The 25,378-nt window shown below is 47.6% G+C and overlaps 1 protein-coding gene across 3 annotated transcripts in view; it reads left to right on the forward strand.

Moving 5' to 3' along the window:
* Positions 1-25,378, forward strand: part of UNC80 (unc-80 homolog, NALCN channel complex subunit) — a 229,315-nt gene that overhangs the window by 70,127 nt on the left and 133,810 nt on the right. For all 3 annotated transcript variants that reach the window (XM_054380922.1, XM_054380921.1, XM_054380923.1), the window contains exons 22-26: positions 6,374-6,546; positions 16,519-16,731; positions 18,134-18,269; positions 21,775-21,908; positions 24,461-24,626. In XM_054380922.1, coding sequence (XP_054236897.1) covers positions 6,374-6,546; positions 16,519-16,731; positions 18,134-18,269; positions 21,775-21,908; positions 24,461-24,626 — 822 coding nt within the window. The remainder of the gene's footprint in view (positions 1-6,373; positions 6,547-16,518; positions 16,732-18,133; positions 18,270-21,774; positions 21,909-24,460; positions 24,627-25,378) is intronic.

A 25,378-nucleotide genomic window follows, 5' to 3' on the forward strand; every position in this document is an offset into this window, starting at 1 on the left:
TTTCCCTTTTTTTCCCCTCCCCTGCTTTCTCCATAGTTTTTGTATCCATCCTTAGCCTTCTCTGACTTTTTAGTCTCTGTAACTGTTTTCTTTCACTTCCTTCTTTTATTTTGATTTAGGGAAAGAAAAAAAAAAGAAAACCTCTAGCAAAGTCAATTAAAAAAAAAATCAAAGCTATACAAATGAATTCTACAAATACAACATTTGGGCTTCAAATTCAATTTGATCATCAGACTTGAAAAAAAAATTAATTGCTTGTTTCAAAGCACTTAGTTCAAAATCAGGTGTGTAAGCCTTTAAGTGCCTAATAGAAAAAAGGGTGTTCCATCAGGCTGTTTTTGTTTGCTTTTGTTTGTTTTCCCCTCCCCTCAGTTTGTGGCCATTTGATAGTTTTAGTGCAGATCAGCAGAGAAATGGGGAAACCCTGCACAAAGCTTGTTATACTGATCTCTTTTCTTCTGTGTTTGCATGTCTTACTGTCTACATACCATCTGTTAGGGGTGCTGCCCCTTTCTCCTGGCACACAAAACAGAGGAACAGCCACACTCCTGTTCCACCTAAAGCCTGTTTAATTGCGATGTGTTTCCCAAATCAGCAGTGTCTGAGAAGTGACTTTATGCATAATGTGAGCTCCTGATACGTTCTGGTTTAAAGCCACCACTGCAGTCATTCACATGCTCCTGTCCTTAGCTCAGGGCTCTTCCTTGTTGTCAGGGAGCCAACCTTGGATCTTCAAGTTCTGCTGTTACTGGTTGGTTTGTTGGTTTTCCTTAAGAAAATCCAATCTGACTCCCAAAAACACACAAAAAGGAGCGGATTTTTCTTTTTCACCATGAGTCTTTTGTAGCTTTACAGTATATTGCATTCTCTGGCATTATGGTTTTTATTTCCTGGCATTACACTTCCACACAGCATTGTCCATATTTCACCTCTGTCTGTCCCACACCTGCAGTGCCATGCATGTAAGGCATTGCTCAGGCAAGTGATCCTGGCAAAGCAAATGTCTTGCCAGTGTTAAGTTGGTCATCTTTCTACCACTGCAGAAACACTGGTGGTGATCAGCTCCTAGGTGAGACCTATCATTCCTTGAGAAAAACAAAATGTGTCCAGAGAAGGGCCATGAGGATGAGCAGAGGGCTGGAGCTCCTCTGTTATGAGAACAGGCTGAGAGAGTTGGGGTTGTGCAGTCTGGAGAAGAGAAGGCTCCCAGGAGACCTTCTTGTGGCCTTCCAGGATCTGAAGAGGGTAGGAAGAAAGCTGGGGAGGGACTTTTGAGGGTGTCAGGGAGTGATAGGACTTGGGGGAATGGAGCAAAACTAGAAACGGGGAGACTCAGATTGGATGTTAGGAAGAAGTTGTTCCCCATGAGGGTGGTGAGAGACTGGCAGAGGTTGCCCAGGGAGGTGGTGGAAGCCTCCTGCCTGGAGGTTTTTGCAGCCAGGCTGGATGTGGCTGTGAGCAACCTGCTGTAGTGTGAGGTGTCCCTGCCCATGGCAGGGGGGTTGTAACTGGATGATCCTTGAGGTCCCTTTCAGCCCTAACAATTCCATGATTCAATTATGCTATGACATCAGATGTGATATAATTAATGGAGAGAGCTGGAAGCATCTTCTGTGTGCTTGTGAGGGAAGAGGCATACAGGACACATGCTTGGGTTGGACATGTGTGGTCTGAGGTGCATGGCTTAGTACCACATGTGGCAGAGATGGGCAATGGTTGATCCTAAAGGTTTTTTCCAACCAACTCCATTCTGTGATTCTTAAAGTCATGCATTAGAAATACCATAACCAAAGTGGTGCAGTGGGTTGAAGTCAAAGACCCTTGCATGTTACCATGAGAAGCAAGCAAATTGTCTGGTTAGGGGGATGGGGAGGGTGGGTCTTTGCCCACTAACTGCAGAAAGGGAGGGTGTTTAAAGTTTTTAAGGCAAAATCTGAGTGTTGAGGAAGTTGTCTGGCCATGTCCACAAAGACCTCTAGTATGCAGACACTGTGAGCTTGCAGCCCAGTCGGCCAGTGGCCACCTGGGCTGCATCCAAAGCAGCATTGCCAGTAGAGCCAGAGAGGTGATTCTGCCACTTTGCTCTGCTCTGCTGAGACCTCACCTGCAGTGCTGTGTGCAGCTCTGGAGCCCTCAGCACAGGAAGGACATGGACCTGATGGAGAAGGTCCAGAGGAGGTCAGGGAACTGCTCAGGGGGTTGGAGCAGCTCTGCTAGGAGGCCAGGCTGAGGGAGCTGGGGGTGTTCAGCCTGGAGAAGAGAAGGCTCCAGGGAGACCTAAGAGCAACCTGCCAGGACCTGAAGGGGGCTGCAAGAAGGCTGCAGAGAGACTGTTTGCAAAGGCCTGCAGGGACAGGAGCAGGGACAATGGCTTCAAAGTAGAGCAGAGCAGATTGAGATTGGACGTGAGGAAGAAGTTGTGCAGCATGAGGGTGGTGGAACACTGGAAGAGGTTGCCCAGGGAGGTGGTTGAGGCTCCATCCCTGGAGATCTTCAAGGTGAAGCTGGACAGGGCTGTGGGCAACCTGATCTAGTTGGGGATGTCCCTGCTGAGTGCAGAGGGGTTGGACTGGATGAGCTTTGGAGGTCCCTTCCAGCCAGGACCATTCTGTGGTGCTATGATTCTATGCCATGAACACCACAGACCATTAGCAATACTATTAGAGTAGTGGCTTATGCCTGTGAGATTTTTCAGAGTGAGTTTACTTGGAGAATAAATCTGATGAAGAGCAAGTGAAGGAGCTGGGGATGGTTAGTGTGAAGCAGAGGAGGCTGAGGGGAGACCTCCTGCCTCTCTGCAGCTCCCTGAAAGGAGGTTGTGCAGAGGTTGGTGCTGCTCTCTTCTCACAGCTCATTAGCCAGAGAAGAAGAGGGAACAGCCTCAAGCTGCAGCAGGGCAGGGTCAGGATGGACAGGAGGAAGAATTTTTTCCCCTCCAGAGTGGTCAAGGATTGGAATGTGCTGGGCAGGGAGGTGGTGGAGTCCCCAAGCCTGGCTGTGTTTGAAGGTGGTTTGGCTGTGGTGCTTGGGGCTGTGGTTTAGGGGTGAGCCTTGCAGAGTAGGGTTGTGGGTTGGACTTGGTGATCCTGAGGGGCTTTGCTAACCTGAATGGTTCTGTGAGTCTGAGATAACATAGTAGAAGAGATTGTCTGTGGGGAAGAGATTGACTGCCCAGACTATGAAATCCCTTAGGCTCTGACCTTAAAGCATTTTTTGGGACCTATTTCTGCCTTCCCATTCTTACCATTCACGACACTGCCATTACTTTGCTCACATTTTGTTTTGTTGTTTGTTTTGGGGTTTTGGTGGTTTGTTTGTTTGTTTGTTTTTTTCCCGTGTGGTGTTTCCTCTTGTGTTTTTGGGGTTTTTAACTCAGCTGACCAAATTGAAAAGAAAACAGAGAGAGGAGAAATTCCTTACAGTGAATAAATAAACAAACAAATTTACTAATGGTAGAATGTAGGGGGAGAAAAAAAACCTGTCACATCATTTACAACTTGTAATATTCATTGTGGTGCCATCATCTAGACCACTGGAAATTCTGTGTTGGATATGTATGTAAGCATATGGACGTGTGTGTATCTGTATGTGAATAGCTCTCTATACACATGAATATATGCACAGGCATGCAAAACCAAGTGTTGATTTGAATGATCTTCTCACCTACACCATATAGATTTAGTTTGTATATCCTGGGCTGCATTCAGAGGAGTGTGTCCAGCAGATGCAGGGAGCTTCTCCTCCCCCTCTCCTCTGCCCTGCTGAGACCTCCCCTGCAATATTGCATCCAGTTCTGGGCTCCCCAGTTCAGGAGGGACAGGGATCTGCTGGAGAGAGTCCAAGGGAGGGCTCCAGGGATGCTGAAGGGCCTGGAGCAGTGCCTGGGGAGGAGAGGCTGAGAGCCCTGGGGGTGTTTAGTGTGGAGAGGAGAAGGCTGAGAGGGATCTGATCAATGTCTATCAATAGCTGAGGGCTGGGGGTCAGGAAGGAAGGGACAGGGACAGGCTCTGCTCAGTTGTGCCCTGGGGTAGGCCAAGGTGCAATGGATGGAAACTGCAGCACCTCAACATGAGGAGGAACTTCTTGACTGTGAGGGTGACAGAGCACTGGAAGAGGCTGCCCAGAGAGGTTGTGGAGTCTCCTTCTCTGGAGCCTTTGCAGCCCTGTCTGGATGTGTTCCTGTGTGACCTGTGCTGGATTCTCTGGTCCTGCTCTGGCAGAGGGGTTGGACTGGAAGATCTCCAGAGGTCCCTTCCAACCCCCAACATCCTCTGGTCCTGTGATCCTGTATACCAAGAACCAAGTCTGTATACAGAAGTGAGTTCCAGTATGTTTCCATTCTACCCTTCCTTTGGGCACTTGCTGAAGACATTGTGAGTGACCAGAGAAGTTGCCAGGGTGCTGAAGGTACAACAGGACATATGAAGCACACAGCAGGTGCTTGCTCCAAGGGGTGATCTCAGGTTGGCACAGGAAGCAGCTTGAGCATCTCCTGTTAGGAAATGGCCTCTGCTCCCTGGGTGGCATTTTCTGCAGGGCTGAGCCACATGAGCCCTAAGGCAGTGAGGGCTCCCCTGCTTACAGAGAGACTGCTCCAGGATGGGCATGGCAGACAGCAGTCAGCAGCTGCCTCTGGAGCATTCTCTTGCAAAGCTTCCACAGAGTGCAAGGCTGGGACAGCAAAAGCACTGCAAGGGGCTGGAGTAGCACTGAGCCCCTAAGGACAAAACCTCTGCTAGATCTTCATCCTGGGGCTAAGGGAGATGCCTCAGGGGTGGCTTTCTATGTCAAGAAGGAAAGTGTCTGTTCTTTACTTCATACACTGGGCCCTGAATAGGAAAGGTTTGTTTGTACCTCCAATGTTGAGTTTTATGTGGGTGTTACAACAGCCCTAGCAGGAAGGCTCAGATAGCAGGGGACAGGCTGTAAGGAAACAGGAGGAGCTGGAAGGAAAGGGTGGTTGTGCCTGCTCATTTATGTAACTGTTCTGCCTGTTCTCTCTGCTCTGACTGTTTGTTTGTTCTGTTTTGATGAAGCATTTTTTCCAAGGAGCGTTTCCAAATGTTTCCATGGCAGCATTTTGTTTACAGGAGGAGGAGGTACAGCTTCCCTGGGGGGAGACAAGCCACAGAAACCTCTTGTAAAGAAACCTCTTGAAATTTGCTATAGCTCTGCTCCAGGGCAGAAGTGAAGACCTACTTGGTCGTTTTCTGTTGTGACTGTTGTCTGGGATGCTTAAGTGTGGTTTCAGAGGGACTTGGAGTTTCAGCCACTCTCCTTTGCTGAGGAAGGAGAGGTCACAAGGACCCAAAGAGCTGATGTTTTGCCTCCTGTCTTTCAAACTCATGTTTAAAGCTAATCTTGGGTTCCCCACACTTCCTCAGGGTTTTACTCTGCAGTATTCTGTCAGCTTTTCTATTTTCACATGTCAATGGGAAGGACATTATGGACAAAGACCAAGAGCCCAGAAGCTGACTATTCTTCTTCTGATCAGCCAGCTTGCCCTTGAAACTGCTGCCTTGATTTCTTTCCTGTGTCCTTCTCCTGCTCTCTCAGCTCTGGGTACTGGCTGTGTAATGACCTTCTGTATGCAGGAGTGTTCCTTCCACTTGGCCATGGGATTAGTTGATTTATCATCTGAACCACATAGGTGGAGTTCAAAATCATGCTTGAAAGAAGCCCTGGAGTTGGGTGCAATCTTAATCCTCAAAAGGAACTCTTATTAAGGAGCTTTCCAGTCCCAAACAGTGTGAGACACTTCAAGGGAGGGAGGCTGGAGTGATGATGATGATGATGATGCTACCTAGGAGCTGAGTCCTGTCTCACTTGGGGTGTTCTGGTAGTTGCAGAAGATGTATGCCTAAAAAAAACAGAACAGTGCTTGGTTTCCAGATAGAACATTTCCAAAATTAGCTACCTGGATTTTCTGTCCCAGTAGCTGATATATTACTGACTGGAGACATGAGGAGTAAAGTTTATGCATGCTTCAAGTTCAGGTAAGCTTAGAGGCAGTAGGGAAGCAAGAGAGGAGATTATTCAGGAAAAACAGACAGCCAGCAAGAGGTGGGGAAGAAGGGACAGATCCTGGTTCACCTATGTTGGAGTAAGTCTTGGGCTTCTACTGTGAGTATGGTCAGCTGTCTGGGGCAGACATCAGTGTGGCCCAGACCAGGATCCATCTTGCTGTGCACTTACTGAGCAGGAGTCATTGTGAAACTGTCCTTTCAAGATACCACATCAAGGTGAGGAAGGGATTTAGACCAAGGCTGTGCCAGGCAGGATTTTGGTTCTACTTTTTTTTTTATTGGTGAGAGACTGTGTTCCCTTCTCCCTATCCCTCCCTGCATCCCCTCTGTACTCTCTGCTTCTGTAGGTTGCCATAGCTTTGATGATCACTTGGCCTCCAACCAAGAAGGAGGAAAGTCCAAGAACGTTGTGAACCTGGGAGCAATCCGCCAAGGCATGAAGCGCTTCCAGTTTCTTCTGAACTGCTGTGAACCAGGCACTATCCCTGATGCCTCCATTTTGGCAGCAGCCCTGGATCTTGTAAGTCATTCCTTGGTGTGTTTTGACCTGCTGGGTGAGAGCATGTGCCCAGGTGGTGCTCCACTGGCGTTCCCGTACCGCTGTTTGTGCCTGTGCAGGGAGCAGGTAAAGCCTCACAGCAGTGACAGCTGCTGGTGCTGTTGTTTGGATGGAGCTTTAGCATCTGAGTGTGCAGACAAAATGCATCCTGCTTTACTGCATGGCTCCCCCATCACTAGATTGTTGCCAGGCTTCAAATTTTGCTCACAGCCATTCTGCTTCTGCTCCTAGTGTTGATAATCATGATGTACAGAATAAGGATGGAAGACTGCAGAGCTACCTGGAGAGGCATAGGAATTCCACTCGGGAGTTCTGGCAATCATAATCCATTAGGCAGCACTGAACTATTGGACACCAAAGCCAGACAGTGGAAACAAACCTTCACATGTCCAATTCTGGAGCCCCTATTATAAGAGGGATATGGACATGCTGGAAGGTGTCCAGAGGAGGGCCACCAGGATGAGCAGAGGGCTGGAGCTGCTCTGCTATGAGGAGAGACTGAAAGAGTTGGGGTTGTGCAGTCTGGAGAGGAGAAGGCTCCGAGGTGACCTTCTTGTGGCCTTGCAGTATCTGAAGGGCGTTACAAGAAAGCTGGGGAGGGACTTTTTAGGCTATCAGGGAGTGATAGGACTTAGGGGAATGGAATAAAGCCGGAAGTGGGGAGATTCAGACTGGACATGAGGAAGAAGTTCTCCCCCATGAAAGTGGTGAGAGCCTGGAATGGCTTGTCCAGGGAGGTGGTTGAGGCCCCATCCCTGGAGGTGTTTGCAGCCAGGCTGGATGAGGCTCTGGCCAGCCTGATCTAGTGTGAGGTGTCCCTGCCCATGGCAGGGGGGTTGGAACTGGCTGATCCTTGTGGTCCCTTCCAACCCTGACTGATTCTATGATTCTATAATCAGAGTGTGCATGCTTTTAAATGCAGATATTGTGCTTAGTTGCAGATCCAAATCACAGGAGAGACAATTCAGTCCCTTCCTTCTGATGTATCCTCCTCCTCCTTTTCCTTGCAGCTGTTGTGGTTTTTAGCAGTCCCTTCCATTTCTAAAGTAGTGGCCTTCAGCCCATGGTTGATGGCTGCTGGGACTCTCTGAGGGCCTTATGTGACAAGCACAAGGGTGTGACACCCAATTATTAGTAACTTCTCTGCACACTGCTCTTCTGCTTCTTTCCATAAGTGGCTGCAAAGTGAAAAAGGTTGAAACCCACTGCTCTCAGAGAATCCACACCCTCTCCATCACTTTGTCTCCCCATTCTCCACCCCTTGCCTCTTTTACTGCCTTGCCATTTGTGCTCACATTCAGATTGGTTTGCTCCCTGCTGGCCATGCCAGGCTCATGGATTCTCCCAGCCTGATAGTGCTGTGCCCTGTGCTGTGCTGCCTTGTCTGCTTCATAGCTGGAGGGATGATACTCTCTGTGCATCACTGCTTTGTTCAACCCCCTTGACCTTGCATCCTCAAGCTCCATGTTCAAGCAAGTCTGCATTAATACTGGCCCAGAGTTGCTGTTGTTATCAGTTTGCATCTAGCTCTACTGTTTGGACTGACCCCCATTTATCTTCCAGCAGACAGGTGTTCTCTTCACTGATTCCCACTCCTCCTGGTGGAGTTTGTTGTCCCTCTGGCTGGAAGCTGTGGAATCAGTCAGTGGCTGATAGGGAAGCTAGTCTCATGCTCTCACAGCCAGAAGTGGTTCCTACCAGTCAGGGGTTTCAGTGAGCTCAGAAGGTGGCTTTGGGGGGATAGTTACTCCTGGCAGGTGTGCTGCACAAAGGCAACTTCATTCTTCAGGGCTGCCAGGCTGCCACCTGATTGTGAATTCTAAACTACACCAAGCAGTGCAAGGTGGGCATGAAGGAGCCCTTGGATCATGGGATGTTAGGTGTTGGAAGGGACCTTCAAAGATCATCCAGTCCAACTTCCCTGCCAGAGCAGGACCATAGAATCTAGCACAGGTTGCACAGGCACACATTCAGTGGATCTGGAAAGGTGCTAAAACAAGGGGGGGTTGGCAATGAGGTTCCTATTACCTGCAAATGTCTTATTCAGGTTTAAAATCTGCCACATTCTTACTCTGCATCCATGCATGAAGTCAACTGAAAGGCACCAGTCAGAGTGAACTGTTTGAAGTTGTCTTCTCCTGGCTTCCAGAGATGGGTTTTACAAAACCCAGTTTCATAAGTTCATAGAATGGTTTAGGTTGGAAGGGACCTCAAAGATCGTCCAGTTCCAACCCCCCTGCCCTGGGCAGGGACACCTTGCACTAGCCCAGGCTGCTCAAGGCCTCAGCCAGCCTGTCCCTGTTTCCCTTCTGCTGAATGATGCAGAAGGCTTTGTATCAAAGTTTCTAGAAGGTCTGCAGCTAAAAGATGAAAGAAGCCTTGTTCTGATTACAGACTTCAGAGACTTGTCACCAGTAGCAGCTCAGCTGCTCTGAGGCAGTGAAGGACTCATATGCACTGCACGCTGCAGCAGATGACAGCTTGACATCTCTCTCTGCTGCTTAATAGCAGTTCCATGGCAGTGGAGCACACCCAGCAGCAGACACTCTGGGTTTTGAACTTCCGTTAGCAGGCTTTTGAAGTTTGAGTCAGTCTTGATGCTAATTAGAAGCTTCTTAAGTTGTTTTATCCAGTCTGGTTGCTACAAGAGGCAGGCAGCTCCAGTTTCAGCTTTTCCACAGACTTTCTGAGCATGTTTTTTTCAGGAAGGCTTTCAAAATTCCAGCCTTATACCAACTTCAAGATCTTTGATCAGCCTGGATGTTTACTCAGGATTGGCAAGAGTGGTTGAAAGAAATTAGAGCGGTGAAACAAAGGCTGCATCATTATGGAGGTAGTGACATTTATTATACATGAAACTGAGTGTTGCCTGAGGTTTAGAACCTGTGCAGCCTGGAAGCAATCTCCATCCCTGACTGAGTTCTCTGAAGCTACAACCAATCTGTGGCTTTGCACACATTCAGTGCCAATTGTTTGTGTGCTGTAAAGACTTTCACCCTCACATCACCAGCTTCAATCCAGATTTAATCAGTAGTAAAATAGATTTTATTTCCCTTTAAAAGGAACTTTGAAGTTTGGAAGGCAACCAATGTGGTCTGTAGTCAGCTATAAAGGTTCAGTTTCCAAGAGTTGGTCTGCTGGCTGCAAACAGAAAGGTCATCAGATCTCATGATGAGGCTGGACAGGGCTCTGGGCAACCTGATCTAGTTTGGCATGTCCCTGCTGACTGCAGAGGGGGTTGGACTGGATGACCTTTGGAGGTCCCTTCTGTTGTTCTTCCCTGATCCAGGGGCCATTGGGTAATGAATGAAGGCAGGAACCCTGTTGCTGTATAGCAATGAGATTCTGGGAATGCAGAGAGCAGAGAATCTCAGAAGTCCTCCCAGAAGTCCTTTGTTGCTGCCTTGTAGGATCCCCAGCAGTAGAGTCTCAGAGTGTCCTTAACAGCAGAAGTCCTGGAAGCCCTTTACAGAGGAAGCAGCTAACAGAAGTCCTGAGCATATCCCTAGCAGCATCCCTGCACCCAAGCCTGAGCCAGAAGAAGCTAACTGACAGAAACAGAAGTCCCTAGCAGCCCTAAACCTCCCAAGCTGTTCCTAACCAAAGTCCCTAACCCAAGAGACTCTAGCTCAGAGTGGCTGTGGTTTATACTCTCTGTTATCAATCCCTTAACCAGTAAACCCCAACCACATAGCTAAGCTCAAATCTTTTCCCAATCAGAGGTGTCAAGGAGGTGGCTCCTGCAGCATGCTCCAATCACAGGGTGCCAAGGTGAGGCTGTTGTTCTTGGCACCCATGGAATGTGATTGTTTGGCTTTGTGCAGTGTGCTAAGGAATTGATCAGCTGAGGAATCCTGCACACTGCAGGCATCCAGCAGCTGCCCTCAGAGCAGTGCCTGCAACACCCTTCCAGCCCAGACCATTCTGTGACTGAGTCTGCAGAGGGTGCAAATAAACCACTCTCTAGCATTCCATAAAGATGTTACCTAAAGCTTCCTGGTTAGATTGGTGGGGAGGAGACATGAGCTTTCCTCTGGCCAGTTTAGCAGTTTGTGACATCTGTCAGCATCTCAATTCTCCAGCAAGAAGAGGGAGCTGCTCTGTTCCAGCGTTTAGCTCTCTTATCCTTGTTGGAATGCTCTGGTGGCACTGCCTCACAGCAGGGTTGTGCTTGAGGGGACCTACTAAGCGCTGGGACAGCAGAAGCAAAGTCTACACTTCAGGAATGCTTTCCCAGTTGTTGTAGTTTTAGGCTATGCCTCTAAAATTTTTCACAGCTCTTCGACAGAATGTAGTAAAAAATGTAAATAAATCACTATTGGGTGTAAAAAGGAAAATAATAATTAGTCTAAACAATCCCTTTGGAGAGATAGCTACCATAAGATTTGGTTGCCAAAACAATCTCACTTCTTTGCTCTGGGAGAGACTAACTTGCTTCTGCTTGACCTTGGCTGCATTGTTTTGGCTCAAGTCTAATATCTCTGCCTCTGTCTCTTGTACAGGGGAGTATGGGAGGAGGCAGGGAAGGAAGAAGATGTTGCAGCTCCCCTGGTCTTTGGGCCAGGGGGATCCTTGTGCTGTTTGTTAATTGTAAATACCTATAAATATTGTATATTTTGTGCATATCCATTGCACTCCATTGCAAATACCTGTAAATATTGTGTATTTGGAACATATCCATTGCACTCCATTGTAAATACTCCATTGCAAATATTGTATATTTTGTGCATATTCATTGCACTCCATTGTAAATACCTGTAAATATTATGTATTTTGTACATATCCATTGCATCCCATTGGAGATTGTAGTTTTGCTTGTAAGTACAGCTCCCGTTTACTTCCAGCTGAGCTGCTCTGGCAAAATTAATGTTGGGGGGGGCGGAATTTCCAACCCACCACACCAGTGTCCTGACTCCATGGCATCCAGGGGCTTAGGCAGGCTCTATGATTCCCAAGTCCCTTTTTCCATAGGGGAAGTATTTGCCCATAGCTGGGCATATGTGATGGGTTTTAGGAATCACCCCTCCCCCAACCCCTCAACATGAATTTGGAGAATTACCCTCAAAATAAGTTCCCAGAGCAGCTCAGAAGGTTTTGGAAGCAAATGAAGCTGCATTTACAAGCAAACTAAGATCTACAAATATGAAATGCAAAGGATATGTACAAATATATGTATTTATATATATTTACAATTTATAATCAACACAGAAACCCTCTCTGGACAAAACCAGGGGGCTACCAATAGCTCCTCCCCTTCTCTGTCCCCTCTTCCACCTCCTGTACAAGGGAAAGAGAGAGAAAGGAGAAAGCAGAGAGTGTAGCTTGTTAGTACTTAGCCACAACAAAGAACACAGCCAAGGTCAGCAACAGCCAAGCAAAACCACCAGGTAGTACCAGCTAGAGCTGAGAGAAGAGACAGAATAGTTTATACAACTGACTTTATGCCCATTTGCAGGCCAATGGAATTGTTTAGCCCTTATCATTATTTTCCTTTTGCATCCAATGGTCATTTATTTACATTTCTCCTATTTTCTGTGGAATTTTCCATCAGCCTAAGCTGCCTCAGCATATGACCTGGAAGGAAATCAGAGATTGCTCCCAACAGCCCCCCAGAGAGTAAATGACTGGGAATGAATACCAAGGGCTGTGCCATGGGTTGTCCTTGACCATTTTTAGCTCTAATCACAGAGATCTGAACCTAATGTTTGTGAGACAATTCTCCAGGACATTGATTAATGACTTATTTGCCACCTGTCTTCCTAACCTACTTCTCACCTTCTGGCTAGACAAAGCAGAGCTACCTACACCTCATCTTTTGACAGCACTTGAATTTGTTTATTCTTTAGAAGTAAATTGTGGCTATTTTGCCCTTGTTTTGATTGTTTGTTTCTTTGTGGTGTTTGGTTGTTTGCTGTTTTGTTTTGTTTTGTTTTCTTGAAGAGACCAAGTGGGAATTCCTTTTTGCTCCAAGTGCCTTGTGGAACATAAGAAAAGGCACCAGAAAAGTAGCACTGGTTGATTAGTCTTACAAAATTCATTGTCCTTGAAAGCAACACTGGACCTAAACACTCTGCAGTCATAAAACTCTGCAGAATCAGCTTTATTGGAGCTGTAAAACTGCAGATCCATTCCTTATTGAGTCCTTCCCACCCAAGTCATTGCTTTTGCTGTTACTGATAGGAGTCAGGTTATCTGTTGAGAAGTTCCAGAGAGGGTGCTTGAAACTGTGCTAAGAAAATGCTGGATTCTTACTCATGCTCAGTGTATATCCTGCAAGAACAGCTTTCAGCAGGCAGAGTGATCCAGGAGGGCTAATGTTAAACTTGTGAACAGCTTCCCAGGCATGGGCAGGCTTGGGAAAAGTATTGCTGCTGTGTTAAGTTTGGACAGTGACCGTGGTTAACTTGTGTTCTTTTCAGCTATGCATCACCTGCCTGATTCATTTCTCTCCATTTGTGATGTGTATCTCTGTGGTGTGAATCCATCCCTGTCCATTCTGTCACATCCTCATCTTTCTCTTACTGCTGCTGCTGCTTCAGGTTTCTCTGAGCCTCAGGTAAGCTACCAGAGGGAGCTTGTGCCCCATGATGTTCAGAAAGGGCTTTTCAGTGGTTTTTAATTTGGAACTCCTGCTCCTCTCCTTTACCCCTCAGCCCCCCACCCTACATATCCTCTTTTAGTTACAGCAGTTGAGTGCTTCCATAATGTTTATAGCACTTCCATGTACAAGACCCCCCTGTATGCTGTGATACTGTGACTGGAGGAGACAAAGGTCAGAGCTTCATTTCTCATGAGTGTCTCCATGGTTAAGGTTTTACTGTGTGAGAATAAAACCAGCAAAATCCTCACCTGTTCTGTGTTCCACGTTGCAGAAAGTGAGCAGCAAGTAATTTGCAATGGTTTTGTCAGGTCAGTGAGTGTCTGGCTTCAGATTTCTGCCTTCCTGCCTTCAAGTGTTCATACTCAAGAGGAGAAGGATGCTGCTCTCTCCCAACATTTGCATAAAATATGAGCCAAAGGCTGCCACAGGATGTTGTCAGGAAGAATTAATGCAGACAAAACATAATTATTCTTTTTTCTCTTACAGTCTCCTGAAAGGCTGGGCTTGTTTCAGCCCTGTTGGTAGTCATTTTTGGCTCTAAGTTTAGCTGCACTACAGAAGGTCTTAAATCAAGTCCCAAACTTTTGGGAGCTGGTCCAAAATTTCTTGCTTTCAACTCTTTGCTGAAAGCTCTGTTGGAGGCACTGTTTAGTTCATGTCCCACAGGCCTTCTTCCATGGGCTCAAGGCCTGTCTATTACTTATGGACCACAGATAAGGAACCTCCTTTTGTAAGTAGATGCTGATCTGTTTCAATTGCCTTGTTAGCCATGTCAGAATCTACAGGTGTGGAACATGTTTGTGCTTTGTGAAGTCTCTCTTAGGGAGCCTTTCAAAGCCAGCCTGTAAAGTGTTGTATTCTAAGTCTTATAACCTGCTGGCCACAGGGAGTTTTTGCTTGTGAAAATTCCAGCAAGAGAAGGGGGAGAAATTAAATGGAGATGGAATCATAGGATCATAGAATCATAGGATCATAGCATTACAGAGTCATAGAATCATGGAATTGTTAGGGTTGGAAGGAACCTCGAGGCTCATCCAGTTCCAACCCCCCTGCCATGGGCAGGGACACCTCACACTACAGCAGGTTGCTCACAGCCACATCCAGCCTGGCTGCAAAAACCTCCAGGCATGAGGCTTCCACCACCTCCCTGGGCAACCTCTGCCAGTCTCTCACCACCCTCATGGGGAACAACTTCTTCCTGACATGCAATCTGAATCTACCCACTTCTAGTTACGTTCCATTCCCCCCAGCTTTCCTGGGGGGGGGAGTCCTATCACTCCCTGACACCCTCAAAAGTCTCTCCCCAGCTTTCCTGCAGCCCCCTTCAGATACTGGAAGGCCACAAGAAGGTCTCCTGGGAGCCGCCTTCTCTCCAGACTGAATAGCCCTAACTTTCTCAGTCTGTCATTTAGTTTGATTCACTTTCCATGTCTGTCAAGATGTTATTCTTGCAGAGTGGTAGACTGCTGGGAAGAAAGCTCATTCCTGAGTCTAAGCTGCACTTTGGGAAGCAATTTACAGTGTCCATTTTGGGACATATTTGAGAATTTCAGAAGTGTTCTTTATTGGTCTAAGGTGGATCCTGCTGGGTGATTTAATACAGTTACAATTTCTCCCATGAAAGAAAAGTGCTATGCCAAGAGGATTTTCCTCTAGCAAATAGTTAACCCGTTCAAAACTCAGCTCCCTGACCTTGCTTGAGTACAAAATTGTCTGATTCTTGCTAAGGCTATTGCAAATTTGTTGCCTTATGTCAGTAATGGATTTCACTCTCTCTGGAACCACTTGTTGCAAGTGCTAACAGCCCTCTTCCTCATTTCAGCAAGCCTCCATTTATGCTTCCACCCCCCAGAAGCAGAGCTTAACATGACAAATTAAGTTCCATGGAAACAGGAAGAAGAACTTTTTCCCTGTGAGGGTGACAAAGCCCTGGAACAGACTGCCCAGGGGGGTTGTGGAGTTTCCCTCTCTGGAGATATTCAAGACCTACCTGGATGTGTTCCTGTGTTACCTGCTGTAGATACTCCTGCTCTGGCAGGGGGTTGGACTGGATGAGCTCTGGAGGTCCCTTCCAGCCCCTGGCATTCTGTGATTCTGTGAAATGCTGGAATCCATGTGGCCATGCTGCCATTTCTGCTTGCATTGCTTCCAGCCTTCCTAGTGAAGGTGGGAAGAAACCTTGACTCAGTGTCAATGCCTGCTTCTACTGCTGGGCAGTTCCATGGTTTCTGAATTGGAAGCATTAGAGAGGGGCATTGCCAGGCAGGTTGTTGAGAAATTCCTGACCTATGAGGGTGGTGGAACACTGGAACAGGTTGCCCAGGGAGGTGGCTGAGGCCCCATCCCTGGAGATATTGAAGGTGAAGCTGGACAGGGCTGTGGGCAACCTGATCTAGTTGGGGATGTCCCTGCTGAGTTAAGAGGGGCTTGGACTGGATGAGCTTTGGAGGTCCCTTCCAGCCCAGCCCATTCTGTGATTCTGTGATTCTATGATTCCATGATTCCATGATTCTACCATTCTATGATTCCATGATTCTGTCATTCTATCAATTCCTGAATCTATGATTCCATGATTCCATCATTCTAGCATTCTATACTTCCATGATTCTCTGATTCTATCATTCTATGATTCTTATTCTGTGATTCTATTATTCTATGATTCCATGACACTTATTCTATGATTCCATGATTCCATGACTCTATCATTCTGTGATTCTATGATTCTGTCATTCTATGATTCCATGGTTCTATCATTCTATCATTCCATGATTCCCTGAATCTATGATTCCATGCTTCTATCATTCTATGCTTCCATGATTCTATGCTTCTGTGAATCTATGATTCTATCATTCTATGATTGCATGATTCTATGATTCCATGACTCTATGATTCTGTGATTCTCTGGTTCTATGATTCTGTGATTCTTGTGATTCTATGGTTCCATGAATCTATGGTTCCATGATTCCATGATTCTATGATTCCATGATTCTGTCATTCTATGATTCCATGATTCCATCATTCTATCATTCTATGCTTCCATGATTCTATGCTTCTGTGAATCTATGATTCTATCATTCTGTGAATCTATGATTCTATCATTCCATGATTCTATGCTTCCATGCTTCCATGATTCTATGATGTGTCTCTTTCTGCTGGCTGCATGAAGCACAACTGTTCAGCAGCCAGGAGCCTTGTGTTTAGTCTCCTGAGAGCTTTCAGGTCACGACGGAGAGGTCGCTCAGCCTGCCTGGCTCCATGGCACAACATCCTCCAGCATTCAGAGAGCTGCTGCAATGTGGTGGTGCTGATGGTGGCTCTGGCCCACGTTTCAGGAGGCTCCCGTGGTGGCCAGGGCGGCGCTGTTCCTGGAGTGTGCGCGCTTCGTTCACCGCTGCAACCGCGGCAACTGGCCCGAGTGGATGAAGGGTCACCACGTCAACATCACCAAGAAAGGCCTCTCCCGCGGGCGCTCCCCCATCGTGGGCAACAAGAGGAACCAGAAGCTGCAGTGGAACGCAGCCAAGCTTTTCTACCAGTGGGGAGATGTAAGTGTTTGATACTCTGCACATGAGCCAGCCCAGGTGGCCAAGAAGGCCAATGGCATCCTGGCCTGCATCAGCAAGAGTGTGGGCAGCAGGAGCAGGGAAGTCATCCTGCCCTGTGCTCAGCACTGGTTAGGTCACACCTTGAGTGCTGTGTCCAGTTCTGGGCTCCTCAGTTCAAGAAAGATGTTGAGGTGCTGGAAGGTGTCCAGAGAAGGGCAGCAAGGCTGGGGAGGGGTCTGGAGCAGAGCCCTGTGAGGAGAGGCTGAGGGAGCTGGGGGTGTTTAGCCTGGAGAAGAGAAGGCTCAGGGGAGACCTTCTTGCTCTCTACAACTGCCTGAAGGGAGGTTGTAGCCAGGTGGGGGTTGGTCTCTTCTCCCAGGCAAGCAGTGCCAGGAGAGGACACAGTCTCAAGCTGCACCAGGGGAGGTTTGGGCTGGATGTGAGGAAGAAATTCTTCCCAGACAGAGAGATTGGCCATTGGGATGTGCTGCCCAGGGAGGTGGTGGGGTCCATGTCCCTGGAGACGTTCAAGAGAAGACTGGATGAGGCACTTAGTGCCATGGTCTGGTTGATTAGTTAGAGTTGGGTGCTCAGTTGGACTTGATGATCTCTGAGGTCTCTTCTAACCTGCTTGATTCTGTCATTGTGTAAGGGCACCCAGCTTGCACTTCACAGCCTGCCATGGCCAGCTCCTCTCCTAATGGAAACAGACTGGTTTTAGGGTGTCACAGTGTCCCCTTCCCTCCCCTTACTGAGTTCCCTCTGAGAATCCATTGTGACACACCTCCTATTTCACAAAATTACAGAATGTTGTGGGCTGGAAAGGACCTCAAAAGATCGTAGAATTGTTAGGGTTGGAAAGGGACCTCAAGAGTCATCCAGTTCCAACTTCCCTGCCATGGGCAGGGACACCTCACACTCCAGCAGGTTGCTCACAGCCACATCCAGCCTGGCCTTCAGAACCTCCAGGGATGAGGCTAAGTCTAACAGCCTCTCTGCTTCTTGACTCTCTGCCTTCTGCCAGGGGGGTCTGGGGGGATTCCTACTGGCTGAGAGGGGAGGCCTCTTGGGGGAAGCAAAGGGAGCTTGGTTGTGCTTTTTCTCTTGATGGTACATAGTTGTAAATGCTGTGACTAAGTGTCTGTTTGTACAGATTCAGTGCATTGCATCAGAGATTGTGGATTTGCTTGTAAATACAGCTTGCATTTGCTGCCAGACTGAGCTAGCCTGGTCAGTGCTGGTGTGGGAGGGGGATTCCAGCTCTCACACTGTGACATTCATAGAGAGTAAAAACCAAGGCAGGACATTCTGTCCTGGCTGGAACATCTCCAGAGCCTTCCCCTGAGCAAAGCAGTGCTGCAGTCCTCACCTGCCTGGTGCTTTGTCTGTGTCCTTGTGGCAGGCGATCGGTGCCCGGCTGAACGAGCTGTGCCACGCGGAAAGCGAGAGCCCTGCCAACCTGCTGGGCCTCATCTGCGACGAGGAGACCAAGAGGCGCCTGAGGAAGGAGGACGAGGAGGAAGACTTTTTAGATGACAGTAAGGAGACTCCCTTTACTACAAGAACCCCCTATTGTAAGAACCTCCATTTTAGGAGCACTTATGTTTTTCTCCTCTTTCCATCCTCTTGCCACCCTTTTGTCATTCCCAGTGCCTCGCTGTCACCCCAGCTTCCCCTCCCCTCTTCTTTCACAGAGTGTTAGGGGCTGGAAGGGACCTCCAAAGCTCATCCAGTCCAACCCCCCTGCCAGAGCAGCAGCACCTAGAGCAGGTCACACAGGAACACATCCAGGTGGAGTTGGAATATCTCCAGAGAGGGAGACTCCACAAACCTCCTGGGCAGCCTGGTCCACAGCTCTGTCACTCTCACAGGGAAAAAATTCTTCCTTCTGTTTCCATGGAACTACCTCTGCCTCCACTTCCACCACTGCCCCTTGTGCTGGCATTGGGCATCACCCAGCAGAGCCTGGCTCCAGCCTCTGGGCACTCCCCCTGCACTTCTTGAGCACCAGCAATGAGGTCACCTCTCAGGCTCCTCCTCTCCAAGCTCCAGAGCCCTCAGCTCCCTCAGGCTCTCCTCATCAGGAAGATCTTCCACTGCCTTCAGCATCTTTGTGGCTCTGTGCTGGACTCTCTCAAGCAGTTCCCTGAGGTCCTTCCTGACCTGAGTGGCCCAGAACTGGACACAATCTTCCAGATGTGGCCTCAGCAGGGCAGAGGAGAGGGGGAGGAGAACCTCTCTTGAGGAAGGAGCTTTCACCCTTTACTTCTTTATCAACGTGAATGAGGATGCCTCTCAGGCTCCTCCTCTCCTTCAGCTCCCTCAGGCTCTCCTCATTAGGAAGGTGTTCCACTCCCCTAATCATCTCTGTGGCTCTGTGCTGGACTCTCTCAAGCTGTTCCCTGAGGTCCTTCCTGACCTGAGAGGCCCAGAGCTGGACACAATATTCCAGATGCCTCCTCACTAGGGCAGAGTAAAGGAGAAGAACCTTCCTTGAGGAAGGAGCTTTCACTCTTTATATCTTTATCAACATGAATGAGGTCACCTCTCAGGCTCCTCCTCTCCAAGCTAAAAAGTGCCAGCTCCATCCCTGGATATCCAGCATGCCAGATGGGTAGCAGCAGCACTGATAAGATTTTGAAGGAGAAGGAGGTGGGAAACCATGCAGTGGGTTGCAATTCCTGTGTACTGACAAATGCAGTTATAAACAGGGTAATAATTTATTTCTTCAGTCTTGCTGTCACCTGAATGATAAAAGATGTAAAATCTGCTTATTTTCTGTTTCTTTGCACTGAGGAGTCACCTCCTCGCCTGATGTGAATTCATAGAATCACAGAATGGTCCAGGCCAGAAGGGACCTCCAAAGCTCACCCAGTCCAAGCCCCTCTGCAGTCAGCAGGGACATCCCCAACTAGATCAGGTTGCCCACAGCCCTGTCCAGCCTCACCTTGAAAATCTCCAGGCATGGGACCTCAACCACCTCCTTTGAAGCCATTGTCCCTGCTCCTGTCCCTGCAGGCCTTTGAAAACAGTCTCTCAGTCAATCAACTCTGCTAGGAGGCCAGGCTGAGGGAGCTGGGGGTGTTCAGCCTGCAGAAGAGAAGGCTCCAGGGACACCTAAGAGCAACCTGCCAGGACCTGAAGGGAGCTGCAAGAAGGCTGCAGAGAGACTGTTTGCAAAGGCCTGCAGGGACAGGAGCAGGGACAATGGCTTCAAAGTAGAGCAGAGCAGATTGAGATTGGATGTAAGGAACAAGTTGTGCAGCATGAGGGTGGTGGAACACTGGAAGAGGTTGCCCAGGGAGGTGGTGGAAGCCTCCTGCCTGGAGGTTTTTGCAGCCAGGCTGGATGTGGCTGTGAGCAACCTGCTGGAGTGTGAGGTGTCCCTGCCCATGGCAAGGGGGTTGGAACTGGATGATCTTTAAGGTCCCTTCCAAGCCAACCCATTCTGTGAATCTCTCAATCTAAGACCATCTCCCCTGAAATATTCTGCTGAACAATAAAGATATGATATAAATATAGATTATATGGATACAATAGAGATATGATTTGAATAGAGATAATACAGAGATTGTGGCTACAAAATAGAGATGATATAGGTAATATCGATATAGAGAACATGGATGCAGTATAGAGATGATGTAGATATAGATCACATTGATGTCATCTCTATATTGCATCCCTATTCTCTATAGCAATATTATCTATATCTCTATAGAGAATAGGGATGCAATATAGAGATGATACAGATATAGGTAATATAGATATAGAGAATATGGATGCAATTTAGAGATGATACAGATATAGGTAATATAGATATGGAGAATATGGATGCAATTTAGAGATGATATAGATATAGGTAATATAGATATGGAGAATATGGATGCAATATAGAGATGATATAGATATAGATAATATAGAGAATAGGGATGCAATATGGAGATGGTATAGATAATACAGATATAGATAATATGGATGCAATATAGAGATGATGGAGGTATAGATAATACAGATGTAGATAATGTGCATGCAACATAGAGATGGTGGAGGTATAGATGATATAGATATTATGCATGCAGGATAGAGATGATGGAGGTATAGATAATAGATATAGATATTATGCATGCAGGATAGAGATGATGGAGGTATAGATAATATAGATGTAGATAATATGGATGCAAGATAGAGATGGTGGAGGTATAGATAATATAGATAATATGGATGTAAGATAGAGATGATGGAGGTATAGATAATATAGATGTAGATAATATGCATGCAACATAGAGATGATGGAGGTATAAATATAGATAATATGGATGTAAGATAGAGATGATGGAGGTATAGATAATATAGATAATATGGATGTAAGATAGAGATGATGGAGGTATAGATAATATAGATAATATGGATGTAAGATAGAGATGATGGAGGTATAGATAATATAGATAATATGGATGTAAGATAGAGATGATGGAGGTATAGATAATATAGATAATATGGATGTAAGATAGAGATGATGGAGGTATAGATAATATAGATAATATGGATGTAAGATAGAGATGATTGAGGTATAGATAATATAGATAATATGGATGTAAGATAGAGATGATGGAGGTATAGATAATATAGATAATATGGATGTAAGATAGAGATGATGGAGGTATAGATAATACAGATAATATGGATGCAAGATAGAGATGATGTAGATATAGATAATATGGATGCAATAAGGAGATAATATAGATACAGATAATATGGATGGATATGGAGATGATATAGATAACATAGATATAATATAAACAACATAATACTTCACCCTAACAATACATAATATAATCAGATACAGCACACTGCAGTGTGTTAGTACTATTGCAAATATAGGGATTAATATTTGACTCTGTTCCTTTCAGTGCAGCCGAAGCAGCACAGACAGGAGTCTGGGTTTTCAGGGCAGCTTGCACTGTGCACCATATGTGGAAACGTCCATCAGCTCTTGGTTCCAGGTTCCCTGTAATCTCCTTGCTTACTGTTCTTTTTTCCTAGGCACTGTGAATCCTACCAAATGTTGTTGCCCTTTTGCGCTGAAAATGGCAGCCTGCCAGCTCCTGCTGGAGATAACCACTTTTCTGAGAGAGACCTTTCCCTACATGCCCAGGCCACGGACTGAGCCTCTGGTGGTAAGTGGACAACACACACTGGAGAAAGAGCCGTGCCCACAGATGGTGTTTGGCTCTAGGCCTGTCTGAGGAGAGGTAGGGTGGGGAAAAACCACTCAAGTGGATCTCTGGTGCAGGGAGGAATCACAGAATGTCAGGGCCTGGAAGGGAACTTGAAAGCTCATCCACTCCAACCCCCCTGCCAGAGCAGGGTCACCTAGAGCAAATCACACAGGAGCATGTCCCCTGGGGTTTGGAATACTTCATCCTGACAGTTTTTCTGTGGGGGCAGCAATTCCCAGTATGTGCAGGAAGACAGCCAGCTGGCAGGAATCCTGTGTTTGGATACAGAGGGGGAGCTCTGACCATGCCATGTGAATGTATACCTGAGCTGCTGTCATGGCTCACCTCATGGATGCTGGTTTCACAGAATCATAGAATGTGAGGGGCTGGAAGGGACCTCCAAAGCTCATCCAGTCCAACTCCCCTGCCAGAGCAGCAGCACCTAGAGCAGGTCACACAGGAACACATCCAGGTGGGGTTTCAATATCTCCAGAGAGTGAGACTCCACCTGGGCGGCCTCTTCCAGGCCTCTGTCACCCTCACAGGGAAAAAAATTCTTCCTCCTATTTCCATGGAACTTCCTCTGCCTCAGCTTCCACCACTGCCCCTTGTGCTGGCATTGGGCATCACCCAGCAGAGCCTGGCTCCAGCCTCTGGGCACTCCCCCTGCACATCTTGAGCACCAGCAATGAGGTCACCTCTCAGGCTCCTCCTCTCCAAGCTCCAGAGCCCTCAGCTCCCTCAGGCTCTCCTCATAAGGAAGATCTTCCACTCCTTTAATCATCTTTGTGGCTCTGTGCTGGACTCTCTCAAGCAGTTCCCTGAGGTCCTTACTGAACTGAGGGACCCAGAACTGGACACAATCTTCCAGATGTGGCCTCAGCAGGGCAGAGGAGAGGGGGAGGAGAACCTCTCTCATCAAAGGTGCTTTCTGGTGGACAGAAGATGGGCAGGGTTAAGAACACAAGACTGTGGAAGCACAACATGTACTGAAAGTTCAAATGTCAAAGAGGGTGGCAGACAAGTGGAGAAACTGTGTGGGAGATCTGAGAGCTGAGGGAAATGGAGTGCAGGAGCTGACAGCTGATTAGGAGGGTCAGGATTAGCAGGTTTAGGATTAGCAGGGCAGTTCAGAGAAAGTAAAAAGGACAGTTTACAGAGAGCTGGAGCTTAGAAGGTGCAGATTTTTGGTTTGGCTTAGACAGCAGAATTGAAGGGACTACGGGAAGGAAGGAAAGAAACAGAGACAAAGAAGCAAAGAAAGAAATAAACCTCCCTGAGCCTGAGAGAGGCAGAGGTAAAGCCTGGCATGAACAGCAAACGAAATGGCTGATTTGGTACAGCTGATCTGGGAACAGCAGAAACCAAGAAGCTGTTTCATTCTTGTGTGGATTCTCTTGTGTCTAATAGTGTGGTTTAATATGGCCTTCACCCTGCTGTTGCACACAGGCACTCAGTTATCTTTTGTCAAATTGGATTGAAGGTAGACATCAGCTCCAGAGGTGGGAAGCATGGAAGGAGATGACAAAGGAATGGCAGACATGCAGGTTCATCTCTTAAACCTAATGTCCTCAGGACATTGGGATGAAAGTTAGAGAATGAGAAGTCAAGATTCCAGGTGAACATGAAGTGTGGCCAGCAGGGCTAGGGAGGTTCTGCTCCCCCTCTGCTCTGCCCTGCTGAGACCACAGCTGCAATCCTGTGTCCAGTTTGGGGCTGCCCAAGTCAAGAGAGACAGAGAGCTGCTGGAGAGAGGCCAAGGGAGAGGAAGGAGGATGCTTAGGGGACTTGAGCATCTGCCCTGGGAAGAGAGACTGAGAGCCCTGGGGCTGTTTAGTGTGGGGAAGAGAAGGCTGAGAGGGGATCTGATCAATGTCTATCAATATCTGAGGGCTGGGGGTCAAGTGGAGGGGGCCAAGCTCTTTTGGGTGGTGCACAGCAAGAAGCCAAGGCACAATGGAGACAAGCTGGAACAGAGAAGGTTTCAGCTCAACAGGAGGAGAAACTTCTTTAGAGTGAGGGTGCCAGAGCCCTGGAGCAGGCTGCCCAGAGAGGTTGTGGAGTCTCCTTCTCTGGAGCCTTTCCAACCCCATCCACCTGGATGCATTCCTGTGCAGACTCCCCTGGATGCTCCTGCTCTTGTCAGGGGGGTTGAACTGGATGATCCTTGAGGTCCCATCCAACCCTGACAGTGCTGTGATTCTATGATTTGTGTGCTTTCCTCTTCATGAGCCAGCAGTCAGGCTGCTCCTTTGCTCAGCAGTTACCCAGGAATGTGTGCAGCACCTCTTAACTCAGCTCTCCCATCCTGACAGCATAGCTCAGTGTGCTGCAAGCCCAGAGAGGAGCTGGTTTAGAAAGGGTCAGGCTAGAAGGAGAACTGACAGCAACAAATCCCCACCTGAGGCAGTTCCTCCTGCAACTTCTGTGTGTGGTTGTGGTGAAAAGCATGGAGGGAGGGGGGAGGCTTATACTCTTTGCACATCTGTGTGGTCCACGTTCTGCTGCAGGACCTGGAGAGCTGCAGGCTGCGCCTGGACCCTGAGATGGACCGGCACAGGTATGAAAGAAAGATCAGCTTTGCTGGGGTCCTGGATGAAAACGAGGATTCAAAGGATTCCCTGCACAGCAGCAGCCACACCCTCAAATCTGAGGCTGGCTTCGAGGAGAAAAAAGGTTTGTCAGCACCATAACAAGGCTTTTGTGTTCTGAGGGCTTGTGAAGTGGCTGCTTGAGTTGATGTCTCCATTTGCATAGACTGTGTGAAAAAGCAGGCGGCCCTGGGGCCACAGTGGCTTTGAATCATTTCTGAGACGCTTTCTGGCCTTCAGGGTTCCATACAACAAATGTGAGAAGCAAAGATGTTCAGTTTTACCAAACTCTGCTGTGGCTGAAAGCCAGGGAGAGCATCCCCAAGTTTCTAAACAAAAGGAGGATGCTTTCCCTGAATCTGCCTCCCAGTGGGTGCTGGGAGGAGCATCACCATTTGATTGACTCGAAAAATAGAGACCAAAAGCCTACCCTGTTTGGTTTTCACTCTGATCACAGCCTGCCATGTGGGGAGAGCCACAGATAGGAGGGAAGGTTGAGATCTTTCTGTGCAAATCTGCTTTGGAAGTCCTGGCATCTCACAGAATTGTTAGTCATTGATTGCTTGACCTCTGGAATTCTTTGCTACCACATGAAAAAAAAAAAAAACCAACCCAACACAGAGCTGTGTGGCTTTTGATGGCTAGCCGATCAATGTGCCCAACAGACTGGACAAGCAAAGGCCAAGCTTACTGTGTGTGCTGAAAACAGCAGAGCGTTGCCATCTCGGAGCCATCTCATGCAAAACTCACACACTACCTGATGGGACAAGTGTTGCAATACCCTACACAACCCTAATTGCCTGTTTGCAATTAGAGGCTAATCTGCCAGGCAGTTAC

The sequence above is a fragment of the Indicator indicator genome, chromosome 5, assembly GCF_027791375.1.
Source record: "Indicator indicator isolate 239-I01 chromosome 5, UM_Iind_1.1, whole genome shotgun sequence".
NCBI classification, from domain to species: domain Eukaryota; kingdom Metazoa; phylum Chordata; class Aves; order Piciformes; family Indicatoridae; genus Indicator; species Indicator indicator.